At 36.6% G+C, this 17,063-nt stretch overlaps 1 protein-coding gene across 5 annotated transcripts in view; it reads left to right on the forward strand.

Moving 5' to 3' along the window:
• The window catches only part of LYPD6 (LY6/PLAUR domain containing 6), a 164,034-nt gene that overhangs the window by 122,965 nt on the left and 24,006 nt on the right, over window positions 1–17,063 (forward strand). For all 5 annotated transcript variants that reach the window (XM_007494152.3, XM_016433628.2, XM_007494151.3 and 2 more), the window contains one exon: window positions 11,891–12,079. In XM_007494152.3, the coding sequence (XP_007494214.2) occupies window positions 11,962–12,079 (118 nt within the window). In that variant the 5' untranslated portion in view covers window positions 11,891–11,961. The remainder of the gene's footprint in view (window positions 1–11,890; window positions 12,080–17,063) is intronic.

The raw sequence follows: 17,063 nt of genomic DNA on the forward strand, positions 1-17,063 counted from the left end.
ACATGTAAGTGGGAAAAAATAAAATATTACTGTAGGGAAAAAAAAAGAACCCATGTCAGGTTAGGGGAGGCATGCATGTATTTGTTATGTGTGTGTATTTGTTCTTATTTGTATAATGGAACAAGGCAACAAAATCCCTGATCCTTATGGGGGAATTGATCATCAGAATAAAATCATCAGATTAGAGTTGATTATTAGGAACTAAAGAGAAAGATTCCCTCCTGGGTAGCGGAAACAAGGGCATCTTCTAAGTCATAAGGATAAACAGAATACTCTACTAAATCAATATTATGTCCGTGGGGAAACAAAAAAATTCAAGTCATATGGGCTAGAGGTCAGTTAATTAATAATACTAGGCAGTGTATTCAGTATTGTGGCTACAAAAATAGACAAAGACAGCCCTTGCCTTCAAGAAGGTCACATTCTCATGAAGAACTTTTCATATCATTATTTAAATGTGGGAGGAAGATCAACTAGATAGTAAACAAGGGGGGGAAACTCATATTTTTAAGTGAGCAACACTAGGCATTAGTTCAATGACAACTTGTCTCATGCAACATTTATGCTGGAAATGATATTCTTTCATGGTAATGACATTCTGGATACACCTCCTTTTCAATCAACTGTGTGGATTTTGCTTTGGATAAATTGTGGAGCATGTGACTATTTTGAAAATGTCTCAATTTGTAATTATCTATCTACCAACTCCTGATTTCCAGGTTTAGTAAGCCAGAAAGGTCATATTTCATTTTTAGCAAGAAAACCTATCATTCTTGCATTGCCATTTCTATCTTAAGACATTTGTAGAAATTGCCTCTTCTTGTTAAGCTTGGATACAATTCTTTTTTTGCACCAATAATTATGGTTGATATAGTGGATAGACATTGAAAACTTTTATGTTTTTACTCCAAATACTGGTTAATTTATTTTTTAATCAGTTCTTTTGCTCTGTTTCATTATGCACTCAAATATTCAATTATCTTGTTTGGGCATTCCTTCTAAAAATACAAAAATTCAAAGCCGATGCACATTTGCCCAAACTTTGTGACCTTTTTTAAATTTGGAAAAAAAATTCTTTAATTTAGAATATTTTTCCATGGTTACATGATTCATGTTCTTTCCCTCCCCTCCCACACACCCCCTCCCATAGCCAACATGCAATTCTACTGGGTTTTACCTGTGTCATTTATCAAGACCTAGTTCCATATTATTGATATTTGCACTAGGGTGATTGTTTAGAGTCTATATCCCCAATCATATCCCCATCAACTCATGTGATCAAGCAGTTGTTTGTCTTCTATGTTTCTACTCCCACAGTTTTTCCTGAATGTGGATAGTGTTCTTTCTCATGAATCCCTCAGAATTTTGCTGGATCATTGCATTGCTGCTAGTAGAGAAGTCCATTTCATTTGATTGTACCACAGTGTATCAGTCTCTGTGTACAATGTTCTCCTGGTTCTGGTCCTTTCACTCTGCATCAGTTCCTGGAGGTCGTTCCAGTTCACATGGACTTCCTCCAGTTCATTATTCCTTTGAGCATAATAGTATTCCATCACCAACAGATACCACAATTTGTTCAACCATTCCCTAGTTTCCCTCATTTTACAATTTTTTGCTAACATAGACTTTGTGACTTTTGCTTTTATTTTCCAAAAAAAAACCATGAGAGGGTATTGACCTAATGTGCAATTTTTCTCCTGAAATTGCCAGATTACCAGTGGGCTATCAGGGTGAATACCTGACATCCCTTATTCTTGCCACTTGACTAGCTTTTATTCTTTTATTATTAATCAAGTCCTTAATGGCATCTTTTATGTCTGTGTTTTGGAATTATTCATTGATTACATTTGCTGCTTTCTCATGCCCACCATGCCTGTTTCCATTGTTTTCTGTTTGATACTTATTTTTTAGTTGTTAGCAACAGTTGTGTTCTTTATCTTGCTTTGGTAAAATGTTAGTACAGAAAAGCTTGGTCTTTGCTTTGAAAGGAAATTTGAATGAATTAGTTGAACTTTGTGATATCTGAAAAGTAATCAAACTAGGTTCCTTTTCCTGTATAACACTGGATTCAACTTATTGGCCATCCATACTGTTTGTCTCAGACATGTTTATCATGGGGCAAGCTCTGTGAGGTGTCTTTCAAATGATTGTTGAAATCTGAGCATTGTACATTCTTTTTATATTTGGTTAGCCCAGTATGTCTGGATCCATCAATCTTTTGAGAGATTACAGATCCTTCCCAGGAGGTTCTATAATCTTTTGGTTCTTGGTGTAATCTGTATAAAGTCATCTGAAATTAGAAGCACCTGGAAGACCTTACCATTCACAAGGAATCTCTCTCTTTGACCTGGGTTCATTATGTACAATGTAGATGAAGGAAATAGAAATAAAATTTTGAAGTCAAATATTTATTTATGAGGTGTGTTTTTTGACAACACATTAATTTTTACCTTTGTAATTACCACTACTTTTTCAGTCCACTAAGGCACTACTATGGTTTAAAAAAATAAAAATGAAGCTTTGAGGTGGCAATGTTTGACATTCTTTAGGGCTCAAAATTTCCCATTAGTTGTGTATTTCACCCTACAACATGGTGGGGGGAATTGAAGTCTCTGAATAGTTGCTTTAGTTTTTCATTTGACTTTCAATGTTTCTCCTAACCTTGAAACAATGACATTCTATAGCTTGAATAGCATTACTTCTAGAATTAAATAGAACTTGAGATTTGTGCCTACAAATTTATCAGTGGGAGCATTAACATAATGCTAATGAATCTGTTTATAGGAAATAGCAGTAGACTACAATAAAAAATATATCATTTCATTTAAAATTTTCATTTTGTTTCTATGGCTCTGTCCTGTCAATCAATCAAACAATAAATATTTAATATGCATCTACTATGAGTCATTTACTGTGCTAAGTGGTGGGGATGCAAAAAGCAGCAAAAAAAGAGTCCCTGCCTTTAAGGAGCTTACATTCTAATAGGGGAGACAGCAAATAAAAAAATATATACAAAAGGACTATATAAAGGATAAATAGGATATAATTAACAGTGGAAAGGCAATCAAGTTAGGTACTGTTATTTACTTGATTTTTTTTTTAGAGATGAGAAAACTAAGGCATTTGGCAATTAAATGACTTGCCCATGGTCACAGAGGGTAGATTTAAGTTCCAGTCTTTCTGACACTACACCCAGTACTCTATCTACTGTGATTCCTAGCTGCTTCTTGTGACTTGCTTGATGGTCTTGTGACCATCTATTAAGAGAAATGACATCTGGAATAAATGTGTTCTGTATTCTGGTTTTGATATGATCTATGAAAATGAAGTCTAAATAGACCTTGAACTTTGGGGGAGGTGGGTAGGAAAGGGAGGTGCTGCTTTAGAATAAAGTAGCAGCAAACAGAGGAATGAAGTCAGCAGTTGGGTAAGTCATGCAAAGGTAATTTGGAGCATTAGGGGCGGTGTAATGTCCCTGAACAACTTTCAGGGATCCAGGAGAAAAAAAAAACACCATTCATAAGCAAAGGATAAACTATGGGAGTGGAAACACCGAGAAAAAGCAACTGCCTGAATACAGAGGTTGAGGGGACATGACAGAGGATAGACTCTAAATGAACACTCTAATGCAAATACTATCAACAAAGCAATGGGTTCAAATCAAGAAAACATCTAATGCCCAGTGGACTTACGCGTCGGCTATGGGGGGTGGGGGGGAGGAAAAGAAAATGATCTATGTCTTTAACGAATAATGCTTGGAAATGATCAAATAAAATATATTTAAAAAAGAAAAAAGAAAAAAAAAGGTAATTTGGAGCACAAATTAAATCTATCAGAGCAGTATTCGATTTGCAAAAGCTCATAAATAACAAATGAAAGGTCAGAGAACTGTGAAAATCAGAGTACCCATCTCCAATTCTGTTTGTGAGGAAGTATGAAAGATTTGTGGCATGAGCTCAAATAATATATGCATTCAAGAGAAAAAATTCAATAGAAGTTTCAAAATGTCTAGAACACCCAAAAGATATAGTATCCTTTAGTCACCCCACCAAAAAAAGGCAAAAAACCCCAGCTCCCCTAGAATCACAGCTATTAAATTTGGGAGTTAGAACTCCAGCCAGCCTGGTTTTTTTTTTGGTGACACTAAAAATCCATAGACCATATACATCTTTGTAGACCACGTTTTTAATGACTGCATTTAGACTAATTATATATAAATCATTTTGTGGATGCTCATAGCAATATCCTAACAGATTGTTTTCTGTATACCTAAATGGCATTTCATAATCATTGTGGAAGTATGTAGAATCCTTTTTGGGCCTAACAAATAAATAGCCTCACCCATCCTGTTTTTCCCATGGAAAGGGGGAGATGGAAAACTCAGCCCAGGTAATAATGTGAGAGATCGCTTATCTATTCTCTCTAGAATAGTTTTGTGACAGGGACTTGCCATGTTGGATCCATCCAAACTATCATTCGTCAAGAAGGTGAGAAGAAAAATTTGAAAGGAATGGGAAATTCCATCTTTGTCCAACATTGAATCTGTTCAATTCCAAAGAAATGTTAATGTTTGAGGAAGTTTATTTCACCTTTTTATTGGGGGAAAATATGACTCCCTGTTTGCATGGAAAAAGGTGAGAAACAACTGAGGCATAAAATCATTCTCTGAAAAGCAGTAGTTTTATAAGCAAAATGAGCTTGGATCCTAGAGATTCAATTTCTTTCAAAAAATCATTTGTACAAAAAATTAAAAGATAGAACTCATGGTCAATAAAAAGATTTGGATTCCTATTAAATACAAGACATTTGAAAATTCATGTTAAACAAATGTAATTTTGGAAAGTCTGACTCTGTACTTTGCCTCTGAGATGAAATAAAACTTAAGTTTGGGCTTGCAAATACATAAGTGGTAGGTAGCCTTGTTTTTTATTGCAGGGAAAAGTAGATATGGGCAGGTCCCATCTTTCTACTTGAAGGTGCAAGACCCCAGGATAAGTCATATTTCATATTCTTGAACCTAAATTTTTTTCATATGTGGTTCAAATGAATAGCCAGGACCTATTGGAAGAGAAAAGAGAGTCATTAAAAACACACTTTAGAGGAAGGTATAGAAGTATAATGTGTCGGTCACTTCTTTGCCTTAGTTATTATGCTAGTTTTTTTTTGTGTGTGTATGAGCATATTAGCCTTGGGTGACTTTTAGCCAACAGTTGACTGAGGCGTCTTCTTTACAACTTAATTGGCTATTTTGCTAAATTTTAATATAGTTTATAACCTTCAAAGCCTGGGACGCCAGGAATCTGCCTTAATTGGTCATTCCTAAGGGATATTTCTGATCAACAATATTTGGGGTTATTGTATTTTTATCTCCAAAATTAGCTTTCTAGCTGACATTGCTCCTACCCAAGAAAGGGGAACCAAGAAAATACCAATAAATACTGTTTGATAAACCTGTCTTCATATCTCTACAAAATTGTTAGGATAATAATCTGCACACACACACACAAATACATACTACAACCATGATGAAGTTATGAAAACATAACAGAAAGCCTTTTTCAAATCGTATTCTGTAATATGCCACATGTTTATATTTACACAGCTGATGGAAAGATACAGAAAATATAAGTTCTTTCTGGACTGTAAAGGTTAAAATTATGGTTGACACTGAATGTAATAATTATATTCGGTCACCAAGGATTTTATTTATAAAATCCTAATAAACACCCAAACACAGCTAGAAATTTTATGATGATTTAATTGATATAGTGGAGGAGATTTAAGAAGAAAGAAGAAGGAAGGGACTAGTACCGGGCGGGAAGATTAGGAGATCTAGAAAGTAAGGTTTTGAGTGTGAAGGAGGAAAAAATCTGCCTGACCTCCAAAGGGGTTCAGCTAAGATGCCCAAACCTGAATCAGCTCAAGGGCAAAACTCACCACCAACACTCCAAGATGCCGAAATGCCTAGCACACTCTCAGCCAGAGTTGCCTCTCCAGGTAAAGAGAAAGAGAGAGGAAGTGATATGCTCTATATGGACCGTTTTATGTCACTTTCCTGTGTCTTATCTCTACCAGTAATCCCTTAGCTTGACTTAGGACAGCCCAGGGGTCTGACCGTTTTTCTGCACATGTCTGTTGAAGGCCATTTCCTCAGATAATTAAATCTTGAGTTTGATGCAGACCATCCTAATCTTGTTAAATTAAGAAGGGTGGAGAAATATAGAGTTTCCAAGACCTGATTCTGTTATTCCAAGTATCTCCATTGTTACTGATCAGGAAATAGCTAAATCAGATCTTCTAAAGTACAGTGTGATTAGGGTGGAATAGTTTTAAAATTCACAGGACTTATCATTAAAAAAAAAAACAAACCTAAAACCTACCACAACATTGATTTTTGTAGAGTAGTCAATAGTCATTATATGCTAGGCACCAGAGATAAAAAGAGAAAAAAAAAATCTTTCCCTCAATGAACTTGCATTCTATTGGGGAAATAACATGTACATCTATAAGTATAGGTGTGCATATATGTGTATTTAATGCACACATGTAGAAGGTATGTCTTAAAGGAAAAGAAAGATTATGTAGGGTGAGACAGTAAGGCATGGAAGATAATATCATGATTGTGATCCTGGGAGACTTGAAGGACACTTAAAAGTGCCTTTAACAGGAATTGAAAAGTTGGGAAGACAGTTGGATTTGGGAAGAAAATGAGTTCTGGACATGTTAGATTTGAGATCTATCTGAAACAGCCTGTTTGAAATGTCCAGTTGTTGCCGTGAGATAGGAGCTTAGAAAATAGTCTAGGGATTAATAAATAGATCTGGGAGTTATCTGTGCAGAAGTGCTAATTAAATTCATTAAGTTACCAAATGAGAAAGCTTGGAAAGAGAAGATGGCCTAAAACAGAGCCTTGGAATATATGAACAATTGGACATGCTATCTGGATGATAATTCTGTTAAGGAAATTGAAAATTATGGGTAAGAGGGGAGGAGGGTAGTCAGAAGAGAGTAGTGTAAAAAAACCAAAGGAGAAGTATCTATGTCAAATGTTGCAGAGAGGTCAAGAAGAATTATGAGGAATGAAGAAAAGGCTCTAAGATTTGGCAATTAAAAGATCACTGGTAATTTTGTAAAGAATAATTTTTAAAATTTTTACCTTTTATTATCATGCAAAACACACTTCCATATTGGTCATTACTTTAAGAGCACACTCATATATAGTCAAAACCCCAAAATAAAACCATAAGTACATCGATGTGTAAGATAGTCTGCTTTGATCTGCATCTATCCAACTCCAGCAGTTCTTTCTCTGGAGGTTGATAGCATTCCCCGTCATAAGTCTTTCAGGATTGTCTCAGATCATTGCACAGCTGCGAGTAGCCAAGTTTTCACAGTTGATCATTCCATGATAGTATTGTTACTGAATAAAATGTTCTCCTGGTTCTGCTCATTTCTTTCTGTATCAGTTCCTGCAGATCTTTCAAGTTTTTTTCTGAAATCATCATGTTTATCATTTCTTATAGCTCAATAATATTCCATCACTAACGTACCCCAGTTTGTTCAGTCATTCCCCAATTGATGGACATCCCCTCAATTTCCAATTGTAAAGAATAGTTAAAAGAATATTTTTGTCAGAAGCCAGATTGCAACGGGTTGAGAAATGAGAGAACAGAAAATTGGAAACAAAGAGAGTTGATAGTTTTGTTTTGTTTTGTTTTGTTTTCCCCTGGGAGTTTTATTAAGAAAGGGAGGAGAGGTAAAGGGTGATAGCTTGAAGGGATGGTGTTGTCTAATAGGATGCTTGTTAACACCAGAAGGATTGGGCATGTCAAGTGACCAAAAATGTTACTTTGTTTTAAAAACTTTTTCCCTACTATCTCTATTTTTTTTTTTTTGCTTTATAGATTAAAACAACAAGAGCAGCAGCATAAAACTTTGAGTCACAATTGACACAGCTTGGTCTTTCAAGAATTCTTACATGCCAGTTATTCTGGTTTTCCTAATAGCTTATTGTTTTGACTCATAAGATTCCCCCAAAGCTATACGAACAAAAATAACTTTGTTAAAATGGCCTTCAAACGATTAATATCAAATGAACATAAAAAAGAAAGACTTTTCTTCCATGGTGTTTGCCACTATTGTGAAGAACATACCATTTACATAGAAGAGAGATTCCCTATTTTCCTGGGGGAACCTTTTCCCAGTTTGAGTTCCCAGAGGGCAAATTCAAGCTGTCTGTGAGCCTCATAACAAGGAGAGAGTTGAGAGAGAAAGTGCATGCTTTGGGCCAGCTGAAAAGAGGCGTGGGGCATGCAAGAAATGTCCTCAGGCTCTGGGAAGAGGGGGAACCAGTGCCAACTGTGCACATATGCCACATCTTCACTAGCACTGCGGTAGATGATGAGGGTCTTTCCAATATTCTTTTTTATAGATGACATCAAGCCGCAGAGCAGTGCAGCCTTCTAAATGGGACTCATTATCACTTAAAAGTGATACTCACATGGGGAAAACCAAACCCACATAGCAGGCATTTAATAAATGCTTGCCAAAATTAATTTATTGAAGAATCCTGTTGTACAAGGTATAATGGAAGGCTGATAGACAGCACGGTAGAGTACCAGCCTTAGAATCAGGAAGAACTGAGTTTGAATAATCCCACCTCTGGTACTCATGAGCTATGGGACCCTCGGAGAGCCACTTAACATTTCCTGTATGAAATGGGGATATTAATAGATAATAAAAGGCATTTGGGTGGATCAGATACGATAATGTACAGAACATTTGTAAACCTCTCCGTATTATATTTGTTAGTTATTATATACAGTTGAATGGATATTATATAGAACTGTTTATAGATGTATATGCACACATACATATAGTTAGCATATAGACACTATCTATATTGGACATGGGAAAAGGTTTCCCAGAGAAGGTGGGGCCTGGGGGACTTGAAGGAAGCCAGGAGGCAGAGATGAGGAGGGAGAGAATTCCAGGCATGAGGACAGCCAGTGAAAATGCCCAGAGTCAAGAGGAATGTCTCATGTGAGGAAAGCAAGAAAGTCAGTGTCTTTAGATCCCAGTTAGTAAGGTGTGAGAAGACTGGAAAGGTGGGGAAGGGAAGGGGAGGCAGGCTAGGAAGAGCTTTGAATGTGAAACAGATTTTAGAGATGATCCTGGAGGTAATAGGGGCCCCCAGAATTTATTGAAGGGTGGAGAAATGACATTATACATATACCCTAAGAAGATCACTTTGATAGCTGAGTGGATGATGGATTATAGTGAGGAGAGATTTGTGGCAGGGAAGCCCACTGGCAGCTTTTAGCCCAAGTGTGAGGTGATGATGCTTCAGAGTAGTGCCCATGTCAGAATAGAGGAGAAGGGATATTATGAAGGAGAGTAAAAATGAAGAGTTGAAGATAGCATCTAGATTGAAAATCTGAGTGTCTGAGAGGATCATGGCACCCATCACCCATAAAGAGACATTAGAAAGAGGATACGGTTTGGGAGGAAGATGAGTTCTGTTTTGGACACGTTGGGTGTAAGATTTCTCTAGGACATCCAATTTAAGATGTCCATAAGGAAGGCAAGACTAGATAAGTAAAATGGAGAATGATCAGAATAGAGATGATCTATGAATATCTGGGAGCTGAAGAAATCGCCAAGTGAAATATAAAGGGAGCAGAGAAGAGAGTCCAATAGAGCCCTCTGGATGATTAGTGGGCATTAATGAGATCCTAGATCCATCAAAGTATTGAATTATCTCACCATTAAAATAAAACTGATCACATCACTGGTTTGCTTTCTTAAATGAAATCATTGATTTTTTTACAATGACAAACAGTGTATATTGCTAAAAGCTGAAGGCTGACAGATATTCATATTTTAAGTTTTGACAATAGTATAATTTCAGATAAAAATGGAAAAAAATTCACAGTGCTACAAACTCCAAGAAGTAATATGTTTCTGGTGAACACCCTAAAACAGTATTGTTGAATAATTATTATAAATAAGTCACTTTGGACATTTGATAAACCTGAATCCCAGCCTTAGACATTTGCATGCATTATCCTATGAATTCTTTTGCATGTCACATGAACTGACTTTGATTTTAATTTTATTTTTTTAATTAATTAAAATTTTTAATTTTAAGCCAGATTTTAATTATATCCAAACAAAGTTGTGTTTCTTTTTGGGAAATTCTTTATCAGGTTAAGAGTTTTTATCCTAATAGGAAGGGTTTAAGAACCATTTTTAGAGTACCTACAATATGCATAATCACTATGCTGATTAACCAGGGGCTTCCCAAGAAGTATTATTATTCTCAATCTCTAGGAATCCCTAATCTCATTGGTGAGATACACATGAAGGAAAGAAATACAGTAAAAGAAATAGTATATAATTATAGGTCATAATGAATAGTATAAAGGCGATACAACACTTGAGGACTATAGGAGGTCTGAGAAATTGGCTGGAGTAGAATGTTAGAATTGGAAGGAAATTTAGTCAAGGTAAATTTCCTGGAACAAATTAGAAAAAGAAAAGGAAGAAGAACTTTCCAGTTAGGTAGAACCTCATAAATAGGTATAGTGATGGGAATAAGTATAAATTATTTGTAGATCAGTAAGGAGGAGAGAATGGCTAGAACAGAGGGTTAGAGATATTGTTGAAGAGGGCATTGAACATAAGATCTAGAAGTCTGGACATTTTCCTATAAACACTGGGGAGCCATGGAAGGTTTTGGAATGGGGGAGGACCTAGTGGTATTTTAGGAAGATCTTAATCAAGATAATCAGTAACATACAGAGAGACTGATGGGAGACCTTTTCACTAACAGAGAAGTAGAAAGCTAGGACATTGTTTTTTGAGGCAAAGCTATAGTTAAATAGATACAAGTAGAGACTAAAGCAAAAAACACCCCCCCCCCAATAGACAAAAGTAAAAAGTAAAAAGGACTACTAGGGAGTCAGTAAGTCAATAAACATTTATTAAGCATCTACTATATGCCAAGTATACTGTGCTAACTGTAGGGATACAAAAAAAGACAAAGGCAAAGGGGGAAAAAAAAGACAATCCCTACCCTCAAGTAGTTCATAGCTAAATGAAAGAAACAACAGATAAAAGAAATAGGTTATACTAGAACAGAAAAGGGATTATAAGACTGTTTCATAATAAAACTTGAAGTTAATTCAAGCCCATAAAGATAGTCTTGCTTCAAGTTCTTGTTTTATATTGAAGTGTTTATAGGCTGTCATCTACTGCCTAAATTTTCCACTCTCCTTTGGCTAATTTTATTAAATCTGTTTTCTAAAAATGAAAACTGATTCTACTAATAGAATAATCTTGTAATTAATGGCACATTCATGGTTTGAGGACCAACATAGACCATGCTTCTTTTCTCCCAAAACTAAAAACCTCCCATCTCTAAATTTCCACTGCTGAGAATTACTCAGCAAAACTTTAGGTATGGCACTAGGGCCATGCCATCAGCCAGAAAACTGTTCTGAACTTTAGTTCCCAGCTTAATTGTTGCCTCCCTCTGGCAACTGTTTTCTGGCCTCCATGAAGAAATAGCTGGGTTTCATTAAAATTCAATCTCTCTTGATACAATCTCAATGGGATTTTAGAGGTGACGGCTTCTGAGGGAACCTTAGTAGTTCTGATTAAGTATACATTTGGGGTTGGAATTCTATAAGTGCTCTAAAATTACATCTTATGAGACCTCTCCCTCTCTCTGCCCCACTCCCATGTGCCCTCTGTCCCTTTTCTCTTCCTAACCTCTTTTGCTGTCCCCAGTGCCAGGAACTTAGCCAAGTCTAGTGGTTTTTTCAAACTGGATATTGAGATGTGTTGGCGGGCGTGTGCTCATGGGATGTCTTTCTTCATATTTCAGTCGCAATTTCTGCCCAGTAATAAGGAGCGCCTGATCCCAGGATCTCTGCATGAGTGAGGCCCCGGTCTGCAATGGAACCTTGGCCTGCACTGGCCTGGGCACTCCTCCTCAGCCTCCTGGCCGACTGTCTGAAAGCTGCCCAGTCCAGAGACTTTACAGTGAAAGACATTATCTACCTCCACCCTTCAAGTAAGATCACATTTCCTACATTTGAGAAAGGATGTCACTTGTTTTCAAGTAGCAAATGTGTTGAAAAGTGGCCAGGACAAGGCAGCCTTCAATGTGGGCAAGCTTCACTTGGTTTAAGTTGGTGATACAAGAGTGACTTTATTTTTTAGGTTTACTTTTCCAGAAGGCAAACTCATTTTGCCATGGTGGTGGTTGTTTTAAAAGCAAACTATTAAGTTCATTTTCTCTAACTCCTCTATCATTAGTCTACTTTCAAATATCTTTCCCTTTTACCCCAGACTTTAGTCTTTTAGCCAAGTGGATTCTTATATCCCATTTATTTAAAGAAGTTGATTCCTTCATATTCAAGATACTTCCTTGTCTTCATTAATTTTTTATTGTATTCAAAGTAAGTGATTTCTTCACACCAACCACCATCTTTTTTTCCCTATTTTTTCAGTTCTCATTCCTACATATGTGGGAATCTCATTCCAATAGGAATGAGAACTGAAAGAATAGAGAAAAAGATGGTGGTTGGTGTGAAGAAATCACCACAGGGATTATATATATCCCATAGGAATGAGCTGTTCTGACTGATGAGGGAGAAATCATCTAAACCACTCTGTTTCCAGGGCATACTGCATATTCCATTCTGCCATTCACCAGGAAGCCAGGGCATCCCAAGCATGAGCACCCTCTCTTCCTCCCTGCCCCATGCATGTACCCTAACTGTCCTTCCCATGTTTCCTTTTGTTCTGGGGGCATTAATCAAATCAGTGCTTCCATTGCTACTGCAGAGTGAGAATTTGACTGTCCTATGACTCTGCTTATATTCCTTGTGATTTTTCCAGATCAAAATTTCCTTCCTTCACTACCATTGCCCTATATGTAGGCAGCTTTCTATTAGAATATAAGCTCCTTGAGGGCAGAGATATCTCACCTTTGTATTTGTATCTCCCGAGTCTGTTCCTGTTTCTAAGAGTAGGGGTTTGGTTTCTGCTTGTTCATTCATTCATTAATTAGCCAATTCATTCACTCAATCTACGTTTTTGTTCCCTTCAGTATATTTTTGTTTGTTGGTGCACCATTCTCCTCTCTTGCCTCCACTGGGAAAAGTTGAGTGTATGTGCAGACATGTTTATGTATTTCTACTGCTATTGTTCCTGCCTCTAAACACATTCTTCATTCATCGGTGCTTTCTGAAATACTAAATATTTAGAGACTTCTCTCTTCTAATTTAGATCTGAATTTGATAGTTTAAATTAAGTAGTTAACTTAGAGATTTGGAATTGCTTTATTTCCATTTTACACAATACCAAGTGCACCATCAATGTCCAGAGAATACTATAATGCCTTGGCTTCTTGCATCTGATTTCGTTCAGCCTGCAGCATATTAGTTAACTGCACTAATAGGACACTAGTCACCCTACTTAGCTTTAGAGGGCTGGCCATTTCTTTTCAGTTCCATACAAAGAGGAAAAGATGATTCCTTTTTCCAGACTGTTTTTTGACCTTTATCCTAAATAATATATTTTTCCTGTTCCATTTATTTTAATATGGTAGGAATTCTATCTACACAAAACATAACCATTTTGTGCCTCACACAATGATTTTCATGAATTATGTCTGAAAGAAATTCATTCTCCTCTGGGCTGAACCTCTTTAAGATTACTTGAACCAGTCCTCAGGCAACAGACAAATAGTCCGGTGCTTGGCCCGTACATGAAACCTCTTAAGCTCGACAGGACCTGTCAGAACTTGTATTTGGCTGGCGTAGCTTTGGAACACTCAGGGTCAGTTCTATGTACAACGAAGCCTCAGAATAAGGAGTGGTGTGGATCGGAGTTTTCTGTAGCATTCAGTCTTATATGTATATAGTTTAAGTTTTATTTTAATATATAATTTATATGTGTATGTACACACACATATAACATATATGTATGTGTATGTACATATAAATTTATAAATATATATAACTGAATGTTGTATATATAACTGAACATTATATATAATTATTTATATATAATATTTTATATATAATATTTTATATTTCTAGATTTATCTATGTATTTAATGTTTATATAATATTTTATATACTATGTAAAATATATCATATATAAACACATTCAGAGTATGTGTTTATAAAGGACTCTTTGACTTGGGCACATGCAGATTCAATAGTAAGAGGATATAGCAGCAAGACTTGCCTAGGGATGCCTACCTAATACATTGGCCCCAGGCTAACGCTTCTCCAAGGTTGTGTCCACCCACATACAGTGAAGAGGAGAAGGAAGCCGTGATCTCAATAATTTAATCCCTAAATCCTTTCTGCCACAATCATTTACAAGGTATAGACCGTCTGAGGAAATGTGAACATTTGTGATTGGCATATCTGATTCTGAATGGATTGGTAATAATGACCCAGTAAGTTTCCATTTAGATAATGCTTTAAGTTTTTTTGGGGGGGATGTACTTTTTACTCATATTTCATTTGATCTTCACAAGCAGCCCTGTGAAATAACTTATATTCCTAGTCTCATTTAACAGGTGGGGAAACTGAGGATGCAAGAGTAATTTGCCTACTAGTATTTGGGTCAGGATGGAAGCTCAGGTCTCCCTTTCTAGGTGGCATAATAGATAAAACTTGGTGCCAGGATCTTGGAGCTTGGAGCTGAGAAAACATGGATGCAGATCTTGCCCCAGGCAATGACTAGCTCTCTGGCCTGGAACAAAACACTTTACCTGTCTATACTTCAGATGCCTCATCTGTGCCATGAGAAGGTTTAGATTTGAACTCTGAGATTCCTTTTAGTTCTGAATCTATGATCTCTAACTCCAAACCCAGTGATCTCTCCTTGGCAGCACTACCCAAATGGGGAGAATGATTTATAGATTCATAAATGTAAATATAATGCACCCTCTAATCACTGAAGGCAAAAAACATAAATCCAACTGTGAACCTTTGTAAGGTGCTCAGGAGATGCAATGGCCTTGAAAATGTCTCTGACTGGAGTTTGAAATGCAGAGAAAGACAAAAGAATTGCTTCTTTTCTGGGAAAGGATTTATTTGTTCTTTTAAATTCAAGTCAGAGACAATGGTACTGAATGGTCTTAAATGTATTTCTATACTCTATAGAGGTACATTGAACCATTTTTAGATTGGAACTTTATAGACAGCCTTTCATGGGCAGATAGGTGGGTAGAGCCATTTCTTTCATTTTACAAAATGAGGAACAGAAAGGTTGGTTGATTTACCCAAGGTCATAAAGTTTAGTGAAGTATCTGAGGTGGAATTTGAATCTAGACCTTCCTAACTTTAAATCCCATGACCCATTTATTATATCACACTGCCTTTCATTTCAATTTTTAAGTTTTTTTTTTAATTTTGCCTAATTCTCCATTTTGTATGTATAGATTCAGTCAGGAGGTGAAATGAACAGTGTCCACGGGGAAAACTACTCAGTCAGAATTCCATAATGTGAGATTTCAACCATCTATTTGAACAAGAGGAACAATGGTGATGCCAGTGTCTTGGGGTGTGGAGATTCCCTGGTTTTTGCTGAAAAGTGGATTAATTCAGTGTAGATCTGTTTTTTGCAAGCCCTGAACAATTGTCAGATAGTAATAACTGAGATCAGTATTAGAAAGGAACTTCAATGCAGTGACGGATTCACGATCATATTGATGGGAGATTCCCCCACTGACACAGGGTGCAACCATCTCTCCTCTTCCCATTTTATGCCATTCTCGGCCATTTCCTTTCATAGGTGATCTACTCAATACACTAGAGACCTCTTTTATAGATCTTTTAATAGTTCATGCATGCCAGGCTATCACTTGGATTGTCCACCTCTTATTCCCTTTTCTCACTTCCTGACCGGCCCATCTCCTTATCCCATCACACATGACCCTAATGTTTTTTGCAACACTTCTCATTGTAACGTGCTATGGCCAGCTCGTGTCTACTAAGAATCTTATCATTTTCTTTTGGTCTGCTTTCAATTTCAGTTCTTTAGAGATTGTACAATTATTAAAGAAAAGGTTTGAAAATTTACCATTTGGGGTGAGCTAAGTGATTTAGTGGATTGAGAGTCAAGTCTGGAGACAGGAGGTTCTGGCATCAAATCTGACCTCGGATATTTCCTAGCTATGTGACCATGGGCAAGTCACTTAATCCTAATTGCCTAGCCTTTTCTCTCTTCTGCCTTGGACATGATACTCAGTATTGGTTTTAAGACAGAATTGAGGAGAGGAATGGAGAGGAGAGGACAGGACAGGACAGGAGAGGACAGGAGAGGAGAGGAGAGGACAGGAGAGGAGAGGAGAGAATTTATTATCTCAGAGCTGGTTCCATGAAAGCTAGAAGGCACAATGGATAATGTTTTGGAACTAGAGTCAGGAAGTAGGAAGTTCTTTGATTATTTTTGGTTGTGACTAATTCTCTTGCCAAATATCCTGGAGTGGCTTGCCATTTCTTTTTATAGTTCATTTTACAGATGAGAAGACTGAGGCAAATAAGCTTAAGTGACTTGTTCAGGGCCACACGGCTAGTAAATGTTTGAGTCACATTTGAACTCAATTTTTCCAGACTCCACACCCAGCACTCTTATCCATTGTTAGGAGTCAGGAAGACCTGAGTTTAAATCCCTTCTAAAATGCTTGCTAGCTGCCCTTGAGCAAGTCATTTACCCCTTTAAGGCTCAATTTTCTTATTTATAAAGAAGGATTAATTATAGCACCTTAGTTAATAGAATAGCTGTGAGAATCGAATGAAAGAAGATTAAACAAAGGCTCTATAAATCTTATAGTGCTATATAAATGTTACCTCTAAATTATTATTATTATGTGCACAGCTTTTTAGTTTTCTTATTTCCAGGCCTTCTGAGACTTTGTAAATAAAGAAATTTTGTGACTTTCAGAGATTAGGTACCATAGCAAAATAACATTCTAATATATAATTTGTTATTGTTTTCGCATTTTCTTGTTCAAAATTACAAAGCTTGGT

This window comes from Monodelphis domestica, chromosome 4 (genome assembly GCF_027887165.1).
Source record: "Monodelphis domestica isolate mMonDom1 chromosome 4, mMonDom1.pri, whole genome shotgun sequence".
Taxonomy (NCBI): Eukaryota; Metazoa; Chordata; class Mammalia; order Didelphimorphia; family Didelphidae; genus Monodelphis; species Monodelphis domestica.